This window comes from Eschrichtius robustus, chromosome 12, assembly GCF_028021215.1.
Source record: "Eschrichtius robustus isolate mEscRob2 chromosome 12, mEscRob2.pri, whole genome shotgun sequence".
Lineage (NCBI taxonomy): Eukaryota > Metazoa > Chordata > Mammalia > Artiodactyla > Eschrichtiidae > Eschrichtius > Eschrichtius robustus.
This window is the reverse complement of record NC_090835.1, coordinates 39,401,649-39,421,757: the sequence shown is the minus strand read 5'-3', so window position 1 is coordinate 39,421,757 and position 20,109 is coordinate 39,401,649. Positions and strand designations below refer to the sequence as shown.

Sequence of the window (20,109 nt, the reverse complement as noted above, 5' to 3'; positions counted from 1 at the left end):
GGATGCTGACCATCCCAGGCATAACTGGGATCAGATGAGATGAGGTTGGAGAGACCACAGGGCCGTCCCAGGATCCACCCCTTCCTCTCCATTTGGCATCTTCTATATCCCTTAGTGATGGACCTTAGACCCATATCCACCTGAGCAGAGAGATCTGGTGAAGATCTAGATGTGAGTGAGGCCAGTGGCCTTGGAGGGATCACCCCAGGAGGGAGTCTATGTGCCAGGGAGAAAAGCCAAGCCTGGGTCTTGAGGAGCCACTTCCTAGGGAGGGAGAGGAAGTAGGGCCTGTTAAAGCCTCCGAGGGGCAGGACAAGCAGCAGGAGGAAGCCAAGGTCACAAGGGTGGGTGAGGCTTTGAAGAGGCCAGCAAGATTTCAGTTGAGAAAAAGACCATAGCCCCCCCCCGCCCCGTTTTAGCTATATGGTGTTCCATGGTGACTTTGGCAATACCAAGTTTTGGGGAGCAGTGGTAGCGGATATAAGATGGCCAACACCAAGGCAGTGGAAACTGTGAGAGAAGATGACTTCAAGAGTTTGACTGGAAGGAATGGGACAATGGAAGGACTTGGGGTGCTGGGAGGTATCTAAAGGCAGGAGGCTTTTATGTGCTTAATTACTGGAAAGGAGAGGGGAAGGGGCCTGGAAAGGGAATAGTGGGAAGTGTGAGGGGGTCTGCAGGACAGTGTGAATACCCCATGGAGGAAGGTACCAGTGACTGGCCTAAGTGAGGAGCATTTTGGGGGCAGAGTGGAGTGGGAGGATGGAAGCCTTCTAGCCAGGACCTGCAACCAGCCTTGGCACCATTTCCATGTGGGCCGTCCAACTCCATCTGCCAGCCCCTGAAAGGCACTGAAGACTCTCTCTCTGGTCAGAAGGCTCTGCCCAACTGTCTCCAAGTTGCTCTCAACCCATGACTGATGGAGATTTGAGAATGAATACCTTAGCATTCCCTTGCTCTGATGGGAACAATAATGTGAGGCCCATGTTCTACAATGGCTCCCAGAGTCCCCAGCAGGATTTGGTCCTTGTTGCCCACAGTGGGAACTTGTTTGATGACACACCCCTTTACTGGCTGCTTTCCCTGTCTCCTTGCCACTCCTCTACTGGTGCTTCCTGTCCTCATCTCCCACATTAACTATATGTACTTGTATCTCAGTCTCCAGGTGTGCTTCTGGAGAAAGTGAGGCAGAGGCTGTCCATGAAAGAGGGACAAATGGTAGCAAGCACAAACAATCACGAGGACTTCTTCTCATAGGTGACCACTGACCTGTACGAATGGGCCCCTAGCTCACAGACTTAGCCAGTACTCTTTAATGCTCAGAAGATAGGATGGGCCAGGGTCTGGGACTGAGGTAGGTCTGCCTCTGTCACACCAACTTGTTCTCGTCTGACCCCGGAGTTGGCTAGAGGCAGGCCCAGGACCCTGAAGATGGACAGTCACAAAGTGCCTTGGGTCCCAGAGTAGCCCAGGCCTCAGGCCCTGCAGAATAAGCCCAGAGTGACCTGCCTGGGAGGTCCCCTGGCCTCTGACTCTTCATCACCTGCTCTGTTACCCTCCCCCACAAAAATTGCCCCCACCCATGCCTGAGGAAGGGCCTGTCAAGTACGGAGGCTGGCACTTTCTGCTCCTCCACCACCTGCTATCCTCAATGTGCACCACAGAACCTGTTCTGTGCCCTCATCCGTTCTTGGGGAAGGGCGACCGAGCCATTGCCCCCACCAAAGGCCCAGGACATTCCCTAAGAGGCCTCCAGGGGGCGCCGCCGCGAAGCCTGTCGTGGGCTCTTCGGAGCGCTGCGGTGGTGGGCAGGCGCCCGCTTCTCAAGCCCCCAGGTTCTGCTGGCCCGCCCCTTCGCCGGTGCTCCCAGGCTGGGTCCTGCTGAGAACGGCCCCCACCATACACGTGTCGTGCGGCCCACCGCTGCTTCCTTTCTCCCCCAGTCCGAGGTCGGACCCCAAATCCTGGGCAGGCCCAGTGTCCACATGTCCGTCTGTCTGTTCACCGGTTTGCGTGCGACCATGGGTCGGCGCGCCCTGCTCCGGCCATGGCAGGTGCGGGGTTAAAGCAGAGGGGAGGTTTTCCCGAGTCGGGAGGGGGGACGAGGGGCGGACCCTGTCCAGCCCCGCCCCGCGCCGGAGCAGAGCCGGAGCCCCGCCGGAGCCCCGCCGGAGCCCCGCCGGAGCCCCGCCGGAGCCCCGCCGGAACCCGGCCTCAGACCCAGCCAGAGCAGGCACCAGCGGAACCGGAACCGCGGACCCTGCGCCCCGGCGGCGCCGGAGCCCCGGCCGGTGAGTCCCGCGGGAGCCGCGCTCAGGGGAAGTTTAGGGCGCGGGGTGTAGAGCCCCAAGCGCGCTCGCCCGGACCCGCCCCCCATTCCGCGAGCTGGAAGTTTGGGGCCAGGAGGCCCTCGCGCCAGTGGTTCCAGGAGCGTGGCCCCCCGCGGGAAAGGAGAAGCCAGGGAACTTGGGATCTGTGAAGTCCAGCTGCCCATTCCTGCTGGCAACGCCCTGGACTCTGGGAACCTAGAGTCCAGTGCTCGTGGGTTCCCAAAAATCATCCCCCTCCCCATTCCAGACACCAAGAAGGCAGGCCTCTGGGGACTTGGCATGGGCAAACCCCTGAGGGTAGATCTTGAGGGGAAATGTGGGACTCTGGCCTCCAGCCCCTCCCCTCCCAGTCTCAAACACCCTGATCTTGGCCTTTGCTGGTGGGAATGGATGCACTCTATGGAATGGCTCCCAAAGGGGTTTTAAGAATACCCTGGACTCTGATCCCTGGCAGCAGGTTGGAGACCCTGGTGGCTGCCCAGAGCACACTGGAAGCCAGTAAGGGGGAGGGTACAGTAAAACTCCACTGATGCAGAGCACCAGGGTGAGAATTGTTGAGGGAAAGGGAAGGGGGCTAGGGTGGAAAGTCCTATCCTAGTCACCTTACCTCTCACCTAGACCTAGATTCAACTGGGGAGCAACTAGGTGAGGGCAAGGTATGGGAGGAGAATCCCTCAAGCCCCATAGGAGGTCGGGAAGTTGCCTGGGTAACTGGGAGACTGCCCTCCTTCCCACTCCAGGAGGGCCTCCACATCAGTGTGCTAGGCAGTGGAGGTGTGTCCTCCCTCTGCTTTTCCCACCAGCAATTTTGGGCCAGGCTGCTCATCTGTACCCTGAGGGGCTGGTCAGTGGCTCTGACCCTTTGTTTTCCCTCTTTTCTCTAGGTGAAAGCAAAGTCCTTGGACTGGCCCCACACTCCCTTGTAGCCCCGGTAGAGTCAAGATGTGGCCCCATCATGCCCTTCAGTGAGGCCTGCAGCCTGAGCAGATAGCATGGCCTGCCACTGGAGGTGAACACCATGGCTACAGGAGGTGGCCGGGCCTTTGCTTGGCAGGTGTTCCCACCCATGCCCACCTGCCGGGTATATGGTACAGTGGCATACCAGGATGGGAACCTGCTAGTGTTGGGGGGCTGTGGCCGGGCTGGACTGCCTCTGGACATTGCCGAGACATTGGACATGGCCTCACATACGTGGCTGGCACTGGCGCCCCTGCCCACTGCCCGGGCTGGTGCGGCTGCTGTGGTACTGGGCAAGCAGGTGCTAGTGGTGGGCGGTGTGGATGAGGGCCAGAGCCCGGTAGCTGCTGTGGAGGCCTTCCTGGCTGACGAGGGCCGCTGGGAGCGTCGGGCCACCCTCCCTCAGGCAGCCATGGGGGTTGCAACTGTGGAGAGAGGTGAGTGGCCTCCCAAGGAAGGTCCCTCAGGTGCCCCAACACCCTCCATTCTTTCCTGACTTGGTCCCTTACCTTCAGAGATTGGGCAAGAGCTGTAAATTTTGCCTGGGTGCCCTGGACATGGCTTTGTTTCTTGTACCCTTCCCTACCTAGCTCTGAGCTGGGCTAGCAGCAGCCTAAACTGCCTTTTCCAGCTGTGAGGTGGGAGTCAGAGCCGAGGCTAGCCTCCAGCATGATGGGAGGCCCAAGCCACCTCCCTGCCCCATTCCTCCTTTCTAAGAGACAAGGAGGGGTGGCCCAATGACTCCCACAGTTATAAATAGTCTGGGAGAGGGGGATGGGAGCAGGGCCTTGGCTCAGAGCCTGGCAAGTGCTTAAATTCCTGGCACCACAAAAACAAACCAGGGAGACTGAGATGGACAAAAGCCAAGCTGGCCTGGAGGCAGTTGCCATGGAAGCCCCTAGCTGACTGGCTGTCTGCTCAAAGCCCCCAGACATGCCCCCAGCTGACCCTGAGGGTGTAACAGGGCAAGAACCTACTCTAGTGAAAGGGCAGGGTACAGAAGTGCTGGCAGAAGGCTTGTGGACAGCACCCCCATCCTGCAGGCCCAAGCTCCTCTCCCAGCCCCCCAGCTGATCCCCAGAGCCCCCTCCCCAGTCTGAGCTCCATGCTGAACAGATCTTCATATGGCCCCCACCCCTGGCTTAAACCACCCCCCACCCTCCTTCCCCCATGAGAGTCCCCACATTGTGGCCTCCAGGTCTGACCACCGGTCCTGCTTGGATGCCAGACTTGGTTGCCATAGCGTCTCCAGGGAGACAGAGACGGCTTATAATTAGATTGGCTGCCTCCTGCTCTTCACTTGAAGGGGCCCTGGCCAGAGTGGGAATCCTAGCTCTCCCAGCCCCCACTCCAGGCAGGCAGGAGGGTTTCTGCTGCCAGGGAGGGGTACCATAAATAGGTGTGTCCTAAGCCACCTCCAGGCCTGACCAGGGCAGTTGTCAGGGTGGAGTGCTGTGGCCAGGCCCAGGGATAGTCTGTATTACTCTTTTCTCTGCAGATGGTATGGTGTATGCACTGGGGGGAATGGGCCCTGACACAACCCCCCAGGCCCAGGTTCGGGTGTATGAACCCCGCCGGGACTGCTGGCTTTCGCTGCCCTCGATGCCCACACCCTGCTACGGGGCCTCCACCTTCCTGAAAGGGAACAAGATCTATGTCCTGGGTAAGGACCTGGGGATGTGGAAAATTGGCTTGAAGTCCAAAAGCACTTATCCCTATAGGTTGGCTGGGATCAAGCTTAGTCTGGGATGGTGGGACAAGAGAAGTTTTGTTGGTTTGAGTCAGGGTTGCTCTGAGGCTCTGACCTCTGGTGGTCCTGCTGAGGCTGGAAAACCAAACCCCAGTGCCTAAGGATCTTTGGGGTTGATCTGTGCTCTGGTGTGCAGACAGCTGGGTATGGGTAGCTGGGGTGGGCAGTGGTAAAGGCTCAGCAACCTGGAAAAGGAAGAGCCTGCCAGGCCCCCTGGGCTGCCTCCCAGGTGCCCCAATTCCATTGGCAGGGGGCCGCCAGGGCAAGCTCCCAGTGACTGCTTTTGAGGCCTTTGATCTAGAGGCCCGTACCTGGACCCGACACCCAAGCCTGCCCAGCCGCCGGGCCTTTGCTGGCTGCGCGATGGCCGAAGGCAGCGTCTTTAGCCTGGGTGGCCTGCAGCAGCCCGGGCCCCACAATTTCTACTCCCGCCCACACTTTGTCAACACTGTGGAGATGTTCGACCTGGAGCATGGTGAGCAGTGGCTGGTCTGGGCTATTCTCCCACTCTCCATGGGATGGAGGGGTGCAGTGTGTGTGAGGGGGCTAGATCTGACCTCCCCTCCCCTGCAGGGTCCTGGACCAAGCTGCCCCGCAGCCTGCGCATGAGGGATAAGAGGGCCGACTTTGTGGTTGGCTCACTTGGGGATCACATCGTGGCCATTGGGGGCCTTGGTGAGTCTCTGTGGGGCTAGGGATAGGAGGGGAGCCCAAGACAGGAAAGAGTAGCCCCCCGCGTGAGCACCACCTCCTGCCCTTCTCTAGGTACTCCAGGGGTCAGGGCTTTCCCAATCTGTAAAACAGTCAGTGGGTGGTCTACCTGGCTCAGCTTTTGGGGTGTCTCTCAGCACCTAACTGTGGGCTCTGTACCAGCAGGGGCCTAGGAGATAAAAACGGGACAAATGACCACTGAATGAATGGAGAAATAGAAATGTGAATGAATAAATGAATGAGTGATGAAATGGGGGCAATGAGTAGCAAGGCATGGATAGCCCATCCTGGGGTAATGCATGCTGGGCCATGCTCTGGGCTCAGGGAGCAAAAGAGCTGGAGCCCCTGCAGCCTGTGCCCTTTACAACATCTGTCTTCTTCCTGCAGGAAACCAGCCGTGCCCTCTGGGCTCTGTGGAGGGCTTCAGCCTTGCACGGCGGCGCTGGGAAGCACTGCCTGCCATGCCCACGGCCCGCTGCTCCTGTTCTAGTCTGCAGGCTGGGCCCCGGCTGTTTGCCATCGGGGGTGTGGCCCAGGGTCCCAGTCAAGCTGTGGAGGCACTGTGTCTGTGTGATGGTGTCTGAATGCCTGATGGGACCTGTCCACTGGAGCAGTTCAGTGCCAGAAGCAGATGTCTGTGGTTCCTTTCGCTGCTGAGAAAGCTCACTGTGGCTCTGTGGGATGAGGGAGGCACAGGGTGGGGCACTTGAGACACTGTGTCTGGGACTTGGGGGTGGCCTTCATCTTTAGCACAGGACACACATACCTTTATACCCACCTTTACTCCCATTCATTCACGGACCATGCCCAGCTCTACCCTTGCTCTGGAACCTACTGGGCCCTCTGTCCAACTGGGAAGTGGGGGAGGGCAGAGCTGGCCTCCTGCCCCACAGGTCAGTGCCTACCTGGAGTTGATCAGGCCCTCCCCAGTGGCTGTTCCTGAAAAATCCTAGCTGTCAGCCTGCCTTGAAGGCCCTTGTGGACTCAGAAGAGGTCAGAGAGGGTGGGAACACAGAGGGGTACAGGAGTGGATGTGGGGACCTCCAGAGGGCCAGAAGAATGGTGGCTTTGGGCCCTTTACACTGCTGGCTGTGTGACCTTGGGCAAGTCATTTCACCTCTCTGTGCCTCAGCATCCTCATCTATAAATGGGGATCTCTGAAACCTTCCTGCCCTACCTACCTCACAGGGCTGTTGTGAGGACCCAGGGAGTTCAGATCTGGAAGTAAAAGTGCTGCTAAATCTGGCTTATGGGCTGTGGTGTGGACTCCTGTGTTGCCCCTGCGCCCCTGGCCCTCAACTTTCTCAGGGGATGAGGGTCTAGAGGAGCCTTTAGGATCTGGCCTCTGCCCCCAAAGTGTTCTGGTGTCTTAGCCCCACTTAAGCCTCAGTTCTCTGTTGGTGACGTAGGATGACCCCCATCCCCTATTGCCCTGGCTGTTAGAGGGCACTCACAGCAAGACCATAGAAGAGCTCAGAAAACTGCAACAACATACCATAGGATCAGGATGACCTCAAGATTCACATCACACAGCATCCTCAAAGCCTCTGCTCACCTCCGGCGGCGGTGTGTGGGGGGTCCAGTGGGGGCTGTTCCCTTTGTCCCAGCTGTGGCGAAGCTGCCAGCCCTTGCCTCCTCCTCCAGTCTTTGCTGCCCACTAGTAGGGGCCATTGACTCTGCTTTCCCTGCAGCTGTACTGATTGCAAGGGGTTCACAGTTGAGTTTGTGGCAAGAACGGATTTGGGGTCCTGGAACCCACCTGCTGTGGCCAAGGTAACCCTCCTGGACCATTAGCCTCCTGCAGGCCTTACCTCTTCTCACTCACTGGCAGGACTCCCCAGGCAGCACCTCCCCAAACCAGCACAAGGCTCCATGGCACAAGCAACATAGGAGCCAGGCGCAGGGCCTGGCTGTGCCTTACTGTTCTCCAGCCTCTGAGATCTCTTGGGCTGCAAGCACAGACAGGCCACTGAGTTAGCTGTCCTTGTTTAATGCTCTGGACCAATTTAGACACTCAGAGACCCCAGCATGAAGGTAATGCTGCAGCAGCTTGGGTCTTGTGATCCCTGGAAGGTCAGGCAGTGTGTCGGTGACTGGGGCCTGGGGCCCCATGTTGTCACTGCCACAATGGCCACCACGGGATGGCTGGCAGAAGTTCTGCTGGTAGGTGGTGCTGGCACGGGGAGGCTGGATCTGCACAAAGTGGACAAGGCGCTGGGGGAGGTCACTGAGTCCTGGCCCTGACCGGAAATCAGCCTGGTAGGAGGATTCAAGGGGCCGCGGCTGGCGCAACTCCAGTTCACAGGGTGCCCAGCGCAGGAAGGTGTGCTGCTGCCACAGGCGCTCCAGGTCTTTCCGCCTTCCGATTCCCTGTAGCAGGCAGTAGGGGCCCTCCTCAACGGTACGGGCCCTTGGCCCATAGTCCTGGCACCAGGCAATTCCTTGGGCCCCTCCTATACCCAAGCCTGCCTGGTGATGCCTGGCCTGTGCCTGGCCTCCCTGGCCTGTACCCCAGCCTCTTTGGCCTGCATCCCCAGTCATGCCTTCCATTCCAGAGTGAATGAAGCCCCCAGACAGTCAGTGGCTCCTAAGATATTTGCACATTGTCAGGCAAGCTGGTGGGGGAAACCAAAGCAGAGGTACATCTGTTTGTAAAATGGGCTGTTTCCCAGAAGAAAGAGGTTGTCAGGAAGACAGACACTCCTCTGTCTGTATAAAGAGCCCTCTCTCCCTGCAATGTCTTATCCCCTCCACCCTACCTCAACTTCAACCTAGGCTGGGAGTCTGCCCATTTTCCTTCCTCTCTCTAGCACTCACTTTGTCAAAGGAAGTGCGGTTGTCATGCTTGGAGAAGAAATGTTGCCGCGCTGGCTCCTTGAAAGACAGTGAAAAAGAAGGTGAATGGGGAAAGATGATGCTTACCTGTCCCCAAGATGCTAACTCAGGGCCCCATAATGGAGGGAAGTTCCCAGGAGCCACAACCCTTAAACTGCTAAACTGCCAACACACTGAAAGGGCAGATACAAATTAAAGCAACACCTCATTCCTGGGACATCTCATCCCAGCACTTGCTCTCAAAGCAGAAGCCTCTGGGGCCACTGATTGAGAAAGGGGCTGAGGCATTTTCCAGGACATCCTGCCGTTAGTGGGGCAGTGGTTTAAGTCTCACACTGGGTCCTTTAGATCATCCAGGACTAGGCTCCAGCTCTCTCCTCCTCTCTTTCACTCTCTCAATCAGCAACCCAGCCTCTTGGCCCTAAATACCACCTGGAAACTGAAATTTCTCTTTAGAGCTTGAGCTCTCTCCCGAACTCCAGACTGACTAGCCAACCACCTGCTCCATATTCCTATGTAAATGTCTAACGGGCATCTCCAAACACATGGCTGAGCTCTGGATCATTCCCCAAAACCACCCCACCTATAGCCTCCCCCAGCTCAGGTCATGGCAGCTAGATCTTGCCAAACACCTCGGAGTCCCCTTGATTCTTTTCTTTCACACCCTACATCCAGCGTGCCAGGAAATCCTGTTGATACTTCCTTCAATATGTACCCAGGATCAGACCACTTCTCAGCATGGCCGCTGCTTTCTCTGGTCTAAGCCACCTTCCCCTCATGCCTCAATTACTGCAAGAGCTTCCCACTTGGTGTCCCTACTTCCAAGCTTGCCTCTCCAGTCTATTGTCCTCTTAGCAGGCAGAACAACTCTTACTATGTAAATCAGATCACACTCCTTGTTTGCCAAAAATCCACAACAGTTCCTCATGTTTATAAAAGTCAAAGTCATCAGAGTGGTCCATGAGACCCACGTGATATTGATTCCTCCATTACCTCCAGCCACACTGGCATCCTCACTGTTCCTCAAATACACTAGCTACTTCCACCTTGGACCTTTGTACTACCAGTTACTTCTGCCTGGGACTCTTCTCCCAGCTGGCCATGACTCCCTCTCACCTACCTCTTGGGAGGCCTTCCTTGACCACTACTACACCAGCAGTCCCATCACCCCAACCCAGTATTTTTCACCTTCTAACATACTGTATGACTATGTATTATGTTGCTGTTTACCATCCGATGCCCCTGACTAGGACACAAGCACCTCATGGGCAAGGTTACTGTCTGTTTTACTCACATCTATAACTCCAACACTGAGCCTGGCACTGTGCTCAATACATATTTGCTGTTAAATCAATGAACAGGGACAGAAGGTCCCCAGGGCATTTGCTTTAGCCCAGTTGGGGCCAGAGAACCATGCCCCATCCCCAGGCAGAGAGAGACCACCTCTCAGGCCCCTAGACCTCAGCAGGAATCTCTCCCAAGACCGTCCACCTTGCCTTTGTGCCTGGTCTCTGCCCCCAGGGTCCCTCCACCTCAGCCACTCAGCTTCTCCTGCTGCAGACCAGAATGAAGTACCTGATCTGCTGAGTCCAATCTTGGCTGGGTTGGGGTATGAGCAATGGCTGACAATAGGTTCCTAGATAAAAGTCAGGGGCTAGCTCCATCCCAGATCCCTGAACCAGAATCTTCGGGGTGGAGCCTTTAACAAGCTCCCCTATTGGGACCTCCTGCCTTAGACAGCCGGTGTTCTCCAAATCGAATGAAAGCTCCATGAAGGTAGGAGGCCAGCTGGCCTTACCTTTCATTCCTCATAAAGCAAACTGACACAAGAGATTAAAAACCCAGAGCCTTTTAGGACAAAATAGAAAATCTTCAGAATCTAGAGCTAGGCAAAGAGTTCTTAGATGTGACACCAAAAGCAAGAGCCATAAAAGAAAAAAAAATCAATAGAGCTTCCCTGGTGGTGCAGTGGTTAGGAATCTGCCTGTCAATGCAGGGGACACGGGTTCGAGCCCTGGTCTGGGAAGATCCCACATGCCGCGGAGCAACTAAGCCCGTGAGGCACAACTACTGAGCCTGCGCGTCTGGAGCCTGTGCTCCGCAACAAGAGAAGCCACGACAATGAGAAGCCTGCGCACCGCGATGAAGAGTGGCCCCCGCTCGCCGCAACTAGAGAAAGCCCACGCACAGAAACGAAAACCCAACACAGCCAAAAATAAATAAATAAATTTAAAAAAAAAAATCAATAAATTAGACCTCATCAAAATTTTTTTTTAAGTTTTGCTCTGTGAAAGTCCATGTGAAGAGGATGAAAAGACAAGTTACAGACTGAGAGAAAATATTTGCAAATCACATATCCAATAAAGGACTAGTATCTAGAATGTATAAAGAACCCTCACAACTGAACAGCAAAATAAACAATCCAATTAGAAAATGGGCAAACGACATGAAGACATTTCTTCAAAGAGGATATACAGATGGCAAATAACACATGAAAAGATGTTCACCATCACTGAACATTAGGGAAATGCAAATTAAAACCACAGTGAGAGGGCTTCCCTGGTGGTGCAGTGCTTAGGAGTCTGCCTGCCAATGCAGGGGACACGGGTTTGAGCCCTGGCCCCGGAGGATCCCACATGCCATGGAGCAACTAGGCCCGTGTGCCACAACTACTGAGACTGCGCTCTAGAGCCTGCAAGCCACAACTACTGAGCCCACGTGCCACAACTACTGAAGCCTGCGTGCCTAGAGCCTGTGCTCTGCGCACCACAACGAAGAGTAGCCCCTGCTCACCACAACTAGAGAAAACCTGCGCACAGCAATGACGACCCAACACAGCCAAAAAAAAAAAAAAAAAAAAACCCCACAGTGAGCTATCATGACACATCAATCAGAATGGCTAAAATAAAAAATAGAGACAACACCAAATTTTGGTGAGAATGCAGAGAAATACAATCATTTGCTCATTGCAGGTGGGAATGTAAAATGTAAAACAGCCACTCTGGAAAACAGTTTGACAGTTAAAAAAAAAAACAAAACCTAACATGCAAGAGGTACAATATAGGGGTAGGGGAAAAAAAGAGTTATTATGGGATTATATGAAATCATGTGTGTGAAACTTTTGAAAATTGTAAAGTGCTATAGAATTTAAAGAATCTTTCCTTCAATTAAAAAAAATTTCCATCCACATTAAGAAACCAAACAAACAACTTAAATGCAACTACAGGGACTTCTCTGGTGGTTCAATGGCTAAGACTCTGAGCTCCCATTGCAGGGGGCCAGGTTCTATCCCTGGTCAGGGAACAAGATCCTACATGCCGCAACTAAGAGTCCGCATGCCCGCAACTAAAAGATTCTGCATGTTGCAACTACAAAAAGATCCGGCATGCCACAACTAAAAAAAGATCCTGCACGCTGCAACTAAAGATCCCTCACGCGGCAACGAAGATCCTGTGTGCCGCAACTAAGACCCGGTGCAGACAAATAAATAAATGAATAAAATATTAAAAATAAATAAATAAATGCAACTATCATATGACCAAGCAATTGCACTCCTAGGTATTTATTCCAAAGAAATGAAAACTTATGTTCACCCAAAAACCTGTACACAAATGTTCATAGCAACTTTATTTGTAAGAGGTAAAAACTGGAATCAGCCCAGATACATTTTAATAGATGGATGGTTAAGTAAACTGCTATATACATACCACAGAATACTACTCAGTAATGGAAACTGAACCGTTGATACAACTTGGAGGAATCTTCAGGAAATTATGCTGAGCAAGAAAAGCCATTCCCCAAAGGTTGCATGCTGTATCATTCCATTTACATAACGTTTTTGAAGTCACAGAATCTTAGAAATGGAGGAAAAATAGCAGTTAGGGACAGGGGAAGGGTGGAGGAATGGGAGGCTGATGGGTATAAAAGGGCAGGACCAGGGATCCCTGTGATGTTGGTCAGTATCTTGACTGTGGTGGAGGATGCACAAACCTACACGGGTGATAAGATTTTATAGATCTTTTTTTTTTCTTTTGCAAATGAAGTGACCAACAAGGGATTAAACTCCAAAATATACAAACAGCTCATGCAGCTCAATATCAAAAAAACAAACAACCCAATCAAAAAATGGGCAGAAGATCTAAATAGACATTTCTCCAAAGAAGACATACAGATGGCCAGGAGGCACATGAAAAGATGCTCAACATCATTAATTGTTAGAGAAATGCAAATCACAACTACAATGAGGTATCACCTCACACCAGTCAGAATGGCCATCATGAAAAAATCTATAAACAATAAATGCTGGAGAGGATGTGGAGAAAAAAAGGGAACCCTCCTACATTGTTGGTGGGAATTTAAATTGGTAACAGCCACTATGGAGAACAGTATGGAGATTACTTAAAAAGCTAAAAATAGAGCTAGCATATGATGCAACAAGCCCACTCCTGGGCATATATCTGGAGAAAACCATAATTCATAAAGATACGTGTACCCCAATGTTCATTGCAGTACTATTTATAATAGCCAGGACATGGAAGCAACCTAAATACCCATCAATGGAGGAATGGATAAAGAAGATGCGGTACATATATACAATGGAATACTACTCAGCCATAAAAAAGAAAGAAATAATGCCATTTGCAGCAACATGGATGCACCTAGAACTTGTCATACTGAGTGAAGTAAGTCAGATAGAGAACAACAAATATCATATGATATCACTTATATGTGGAATCTAAAAAAATGGTACAAATGAACCTATTTACAGAACAGAAATAGAGTCACAGATATAGAAAGCAAACTTATGGTTACCAAGGGGGAAAGCAGGGGGATGGATAAATTGGGAGATTGGGATTGACATATACACACTACTATATATAAAATAGATAACTAATAAGAACCTACTGTATAGAACAGGGAACTCTACTCAATACTCTTTAACGACCTCTATGGGAGTAGAATCTAAAAAAGAGTGGATATATGTATATGTATAATTGATTCACTTTGCTATACAGCAGAAACTAACACAACATTGTAAATCAGCTATACTGTTATTAAAATTAATTTTAAAAAGATTTTACACACTTTTATGGGTTTTTTTGCCCATGCCGCGTGGCTTGTGGGGTCTTAGTTCCCTGACCAGGGATCGAACACAGGCCCTCAGCAGCGAGAGTGTGGAGTCCTAACCACTGGACCACCAGAGAATTCCAAGATTTTATAGATCTTAATACACACACACACAAATGAGGAAATCTGAATGAAATAAGTGGATTGCAGCAATGTCAACGTCCTGGTCGTGATATTTTACTATAGATATGCAAAATGTTACCATTGGGGGAAACTGGGCAAAGCGTAAAAGGGATCTCTTTACTAATTCTTACAACTGTTTCTGAATCTACAACCATCTCAATAAAAATTTCAATTAAAAAATCTGGAGGTCTGGGGCATATTCCAGTTGCCCCCCCCAATCCCTCCCCCATCTCTACCCTTAGCTATAAAATTGTACACAGCCCTAGAATGTGGATGCCTCTGCTGTTGGAGGCAGGTCTGAATTTGGAAACTCACCATTCTTACAGTGACAGGATAATCTACCGACTCCCACTGACTTGAGTTTTATTCTCACAACTGTGGGAGTCTAGTGAAAAGTGCAGTCATTTCCTCTCCACCTAGGCAGTTCTAAGTATTCTTGTCCCTGAGGAGAATTTCACCTGCATCTTTGCTTCTAAACCATCTAAGGCTCCTTTTCCACTCAGGTGGTAACACTCGTGGTCTCTGAGCAGGTAGGGCTTGGGCTAGGGTTCGACCTAAAGAAGGCTTGGAGGAGAAGTAGGTTTCCTGGAATGGGTCAGTGTTTGCCTGTGGGAGGACTAAGGGCCTCTGTGGAGGCTGGGCAGTGTGCAATTAGTGGGGTACTGAGCGAGGAGTCCCTGTGGCAGACTGAGGCATGGTGTGGGGGTGGGGCAGAGGCAGAGACACAGCAATCACGGCACCACCAACGAAGGACCTGCCTCCAACCATGAGCCCCGGCACTCTAGTCTGACCTTAAGAACAAACAAGATCAGGATTACATTTCCCAAGAGTCAGACGGGTGAAGGCTAGAAATAAACTAATCTGGTTTAGAAGAAAAAAAGAAAAAGAAGAATAAAAGAAATAGAAGAATAAAAAGAAAAAAGAATCTTCTTGCATCTGAATGACAAAATTTCTACCTGCCCCAAACTAAAGGTAAGTGGCTGCCACATCTTGGAAGGGTTTTCAACAAGAATAGCTGCAATCAGCCAGCTGACACTTGGTATCTCTCAGCAAATAAGAAAAAAGAATGTGCACCTTCCCTGAGCAGTCCCACTAATTAAAACAGCTTTAGATCTAGAAAGAGTCAGGAGACTTGGCATTTGTACAGCCTAAGCCCAAGATACACAGACCATGCTATTTTGGGGTTGCTGATAATGCCAACATGTAACAAGACTTCACTTCAATCAAAACATGTCCCCAAATATGTCCTCTACTCTGTTCCTGGGGGACAGACTGAGAGGACATTCAGGTCTTTGGGATGAGAGCTGCCACTGAGGACTACTACAGACACCCAGCAGGAAGTGCCCAGGTTACCTCTGTCCCTGCACTACGCAGACCTCATCACTCTCTCAAGGGAGGTGGCCCCAGACGAGCAGTCTGGAGTTGCATTTGGGCCTGGCTCAGTAGGCAGTGCCAGGCAGCCATTCCAACTGGGCATGCTAAGGAAGTTCAGGCTCTGCAGCATGGCAGACTCCAAGACCCTGCTCTTGGCCTGGGAAAGCAATTTGTAGAGAATCCAGATGGCCAGTCAAGTAGGACCTGGCTAGAGGCTGGGAAACAAGAAGCTGCAGTGGGGGGAGCATCTTCCAGGCACACCTCCAGGTCCCTCTCAGCCCTCCTCCACCCTGATCTTTCCCAGGAGTCTGATGTGAGCACACTTCTCACCAGGTTGACTTCCCTCTGACCTGAAAGGAAGCCTGGAAAGGAGATGGAGGGAAGGAGGGAGGAGGTGTTTCTTCTCCTGGCTCCCTTCCAGGCCCGCCCCTACCTGCTACCTGGCTGTGTCTCTCCACCCGAAATCACCACTTCTCTCAGGAAAGCCCTCTCCACACCACTCTCTCCTTCTGGGTTCTAGGAGCCATGCCCTCCCCTTGTTCCTTCAGGCCCAGCAGTACTGACCACTTGGTTGTTACCATCCTGTGAGAATGCCTTTCTCTGAAGCTCCCACACCTACTCCTTTATATGTATACCCTCCTGAGTTCTCCTGTTTTGAGTGGGCTTTTTACTTTTGGGACCCTGACTATGCTCAGTGTCCCCTCCTTGTCTCCAGGCCTGGAAGCAGTGGAGGGCCTGCAGCCCTGCATCCCTCTCCTGTTATCTGGAAGCCTTTTCCAGCCACCTTAGACCGATTCTGCCATCACTCCTTTCCAGTCCTCCTTGGCTAGGCATGGGGGTGGATACCTGCCACTTTCTATGCTGTTTTACTGACCAGAGGAGGCCTCCTACTCACTCCTGAGCCCCTGGACTACAAGGCTGACTGTGAGCTAGACCATTGACTTTCATGGCGTCAAGGAATCTGTGCTGAAGGACAGCAGTCTGCAAAACTCAAGGCTTACTTCTTGGGTTCTGGAGGCTCTCTCTCCATGGCCACCCACCCCACCTGGGCCCTGACTCTTCCTCCATCTAGAAGGAGCAGTGACCAAAACTGTCCAGCCTGGTACTGGCTCTTCTCCACCCATGTATCTATAGGGGGAGGACCTGACATTTCAGGGAAGAGGGGCCAGGCCTCATGCAAGTCCTGGGGATAGGCTGGCCTCAAGTGTCAGTCCAGTTGTGGTAGAGTCGAGGATATTGCTCTTGGGTCCTAAGAGAAGCAGAATCTGGCCCAGCGTGGCAGCTGCAGCCAGGGCTGCCTCATACCTGACAGCGCTGCAGGAACACTGCTGGGGGCTGGGGCTTGGCTGCAAGGCGATACTCTCGAGCACTTTCACTCTTGAATTGGCCTCTGTAGTGCCCATAGAAGCCACTGTTGTGCTGTAACAAGGCAGGCTTGAGGGTGAATCCCACCCCAACCCCCACCCTGAGTCCTAGACCTCAGAGCCCCCAGGCTAGAAGCCTCTCCTGGGAGTTCCTGACAGAATAAAAAGAATCAGAGGAGGAGTGACACCCTGGAGAGGGGCCAACAGAGAGGTGTCTCCATCCATCATTAGAACAGTTGGCCTCAGCTGGGAGGGTTATGTCTGTAAGGAAAGGGTGCGTTCCTTCCTTCCTCCCCTGCTTCCTCTCACCCTCCCTCCCCTTCCTTCCTTCCTTCCTCCCTCCCTCCCCCCCTTCCTTCCTTTGTCTCTCTCTCTCTCTTTCTTTCTTCATAGGATCCTAATATGGGCTGGGGACACACACAGCAGTGAAAAGACAGAAAGACCCTGCTCCTATCAACCTTCCTTCTGGTGAGGGAGTAAGACAAGTGAATAGAGTCAGAAAAGAAAGAACCTGATGACTAGATCAAGAGTGACAGGGAGTAGGGACAGCATCTCATGACAATGGGCATGGTACTTGAAGGAGTCAGCCATGTGAGGGGCAGCAGAAGAGCATTCTACGTGGTGAGAACTGCAAGTGCAAAGATTCAGAGGCCAGAGAGAGAGTTGTGTTGGAAGAACCGAAAAAAAAAAAAAAAAAGGCCTCATTGACTAAAAGACTGTGAGCAAGACGAGGAGAAGTAAGGTGAGGTCAGGGAGGGACAGGGCCTAGACTGGGTTAGGAATATGGATTCTCTTCCAAGAGCAAGGGAAGACTTCAGCAGGGAAGGGGACCAGACAGGTTCTGAGTTGGGGTGACTTAGGAAGCACTAAGCAGAGTTTTGCGAACAGGGACACCATCTAGTAGCGTGGTCCTTCCCTGGAGGATCTGAGAGGAAGTCCCCTTCATTGTCTTCCCTGCATTGTTAATAGAGGTCAAAGGTCACTGAAAAGCCAGGACGAAATGGATACATATTCTGCATCTATTGACAAAGTCACGAACACCTGTTTGCTACACACTTTGTTATGCTGGGGCAAGTAGGGCACCCTCTGAAACTGGAGCACATAAACAAAGGATGAACTTTCCCAAAGAAGTACTTCAACAGTGGATACCTTCTGGAGAGAATTTCAGAGACAAGGACTGGCAGAAGACAGAAATGAGCACCTATTGGGGGTATAAGAAGCTGTACTGTGCTGATGTCATTAGGCAGACAACATGGATGACCATGTCTGGCCAGGGAACTCCTATGGCCCAACCTCACCGTCCTGAATACCCCCTGGAGAGGACAGTGTGTCTAGTACACGCCATGATCATAGTCCTGAGCAGAAAGAACCTGTTCCCAGCTGGCCTCTGGCCATCAAAGTGGGCTCCTAAGCGTGCCTGGGAAGCCCTTTATCTTTTCATCCCACTGAGGGCTTGGGTCATCCAACTCATCTGTCCATCCTTCTACTACTGTCAAACACTCCTTTCTCTCTATTCAGTTTATTTCAACAGTATTTACTGGGCCTTTACTGTATGCCAGGCATGGGACATACAGATAGAAGAAAGCAGTCTTTAGCCTCAAGATGTTCCCAGTCTAGAGAGCAGTCAAACTACAGAAGTTTGGGGGGATCAAACAAAGGACTGGGTATAAATGGGGTGGCTAGAGGACTAAGAGGATCAGCTAATCCAGGCATGAGACCAGGACACATGGAAGAGGGCACGGTGTCAGGAAGACTAGAAAAGCTGTAGGGGGACCTCAGAATGGCAGAGGGGGAGTGGGCAGTTTGGGGCCCTCCTTTAGCCTGGATGCTGGATGAAACCATTCTCACTTTACTCTCATGAGTCATTCATATTTCAGGTACTACCCCAGGGCCAGGGGTTAGGATTAATGTAAAGTACACTCTTACCCAGGAGCCTACTAAAGCACTTTGCATCTTTCTGGGAAAGGAGCAGAAAAGGCAAATTTTCCTCTTGTCTTTTTGAGGCTACTTCTGGAGAAAGAGCATCTCAGCAGGTCAACTTCTTGTTGCTTAGTGACAAAGGGATGTTGTGACTACACAATGCTCCTGATTGTTGAGGCAGTGCCCAGCCTGCTACCCCTTTGTGCTTCCTGCTCTGTTCTTACTTCTCTCTGAGAGAAATCTGTCCCTCAGCATTAACAGCTTGGGAGAGTTCTTATATAAACATATAAGGCTCCACAGTGGAGTCTGATGAACTCACAGTCAATGAAATAGCAAACATTTTAAAGGCAAATCCTGCATTTTTAAAACTGCAACCATACTGCCAGGGATATAAATTTATAAAACATTTCATGGAGTTAGAAGAAATGCTAAAGGGGCTGGTAGCTCTTAGGATAAAAATGCTGCTTCAGGATAAGGCTCTGTCAACTTCTCAGGAGTTTGTGGTGACTGGGAACACTAATTGGTGGCAAATGTTGGTGAATGTTACAAGGGCCCAAGTGAAGGAGGAGAGAGCATAACAGAGGAGCAAAAGAAGCAGCATGAAAATATCTGACACCATGGTTCCATCCCAAGCTAGCCTTGGGCAGATTATTGTCTCTCTCATTTATAACACAGGGACATGAACAGTTCACTCCTTTTACTAACCCAGAGAAGCTGGCAGTTAGCCTCTAAAACTGTGCCAACGAAAAGTTCAACAACAGGAAACACTCAGTAGGGCTTTGTCAATGGCACAAGCCCTACTAGCCAGAAAGTCCACCCTATTAGTATAGTAACCCTGGAGATCCCCTCTCACATGTATTCACAACTACAAAAATGTTCATTGCTGTATTTGTATAGGGGAAAAACTATAAACAGGCTGAATGTTTATCAAGAGGACAATGAGAAAATTGGCCTATAATCAAACAATGAAATACTGGAGTTACTATAAATTGGCTACAGATACTTGAATCCACAGAGATAAATCTTAAAAATGGCAAGTCAAAAAGTTGTAGAGGGAATTACCTGGCTGTCCAGTGGTTAGGCCTCTGTACTTCCACTGCCGAGGGCCCAAGTTCAATCCCTGGTCAGGGAACTAAGATCCCACAAGCTGCGGGGCACTGCCAAAAAACAAAAAAAAATTGTACAACTTGACACATTTTGATCTATGTATACATCTATGAAACATAACCACAATCTAGGTAGCAAACATATCCATCACCTCGAAGTTTCTTTCTGCCCATTAGTATTCCTTCTCTATGGCACTCATTGGCCTCAGGCAACTGCTATTTGGCTTTCTGTCACTATAATTTGCGTTTTCTAGAACTTTATGTAAGTGGAATCATTCAGTATGTATTCTTTTGTGTGTCTGTCTTCTCTCACTCAGCATAATTAGTTTGAGAATTATCCATGTCACTGTGCCTATCAGTTGTTCATTCCTTTTTATTGCTTAGTAGTTTTCCATTGTATGGATATGCCAAATCTCTCCTCTTGCTCTCTTTTTTTTTTAAATTTATTTTTTTAATAGACTTTTTTTTTATAGTTTTTGGTTCAAAGCAAATTAGAGTGGAAGGTCCATAGA

The 20,109-nt window shown here is 51.2% G+C and overlaps 2 protein-coding genes across 2 annotated transcripts; one reads left to right on the top strand and one right to left on the bottom strand.

Annotated features, from left to right (window-relative positions):
* Positions 1–1,811: 1,811 nt before the first annotated feature.
* Positions 1,812–6,996, top strand: KLHDC8B (kelch domain containing 8B). Its single transcript, XM_068558769.1, has 6 exons — positions 1,812–2,291; positions 3,215–3,724; positions 4,786–4,950; positions 5,288–5,512; positions 5,611–5,712; positions 6,136–6,996. Exons 2-6 carry the CDS (start codon positions 3,349–3,351, stop codon positions 6,330–6,332), a joined length of 1,065 nt encoding a protein of 354 aa, XP_068414870.1. The 5' UTR covers positions 1,812–2,291; positions 3,215–3,348; the 3' UTR covers positions 6,333–6,996.
* A 726-nt stretch (positions 6,997–7,722) lies between these two features.
* Positions 7,723–18,524, bottom strand: CIMIP7 (ciliary microtubule inner protein 7). Its single transcript, XM_068559563.1, has 4 exons — positions 18,498–18,524; positions 16,513–16,626; positions 8,566–8,622; positions 7,723–8,139 (listed from the first exon to the last, which is right to left on the bottom strand). The coding sequence occupies exons 1-4, from the start codon at positions 18,522–18,524 to the stop codon at positions 7,723–7,725; spliced, it is 615 nt and encodes a 204-aa protein (XP_068415664.1).
* Positions 18,525–20,109: the final 1,585 nt, after the last annotated feature.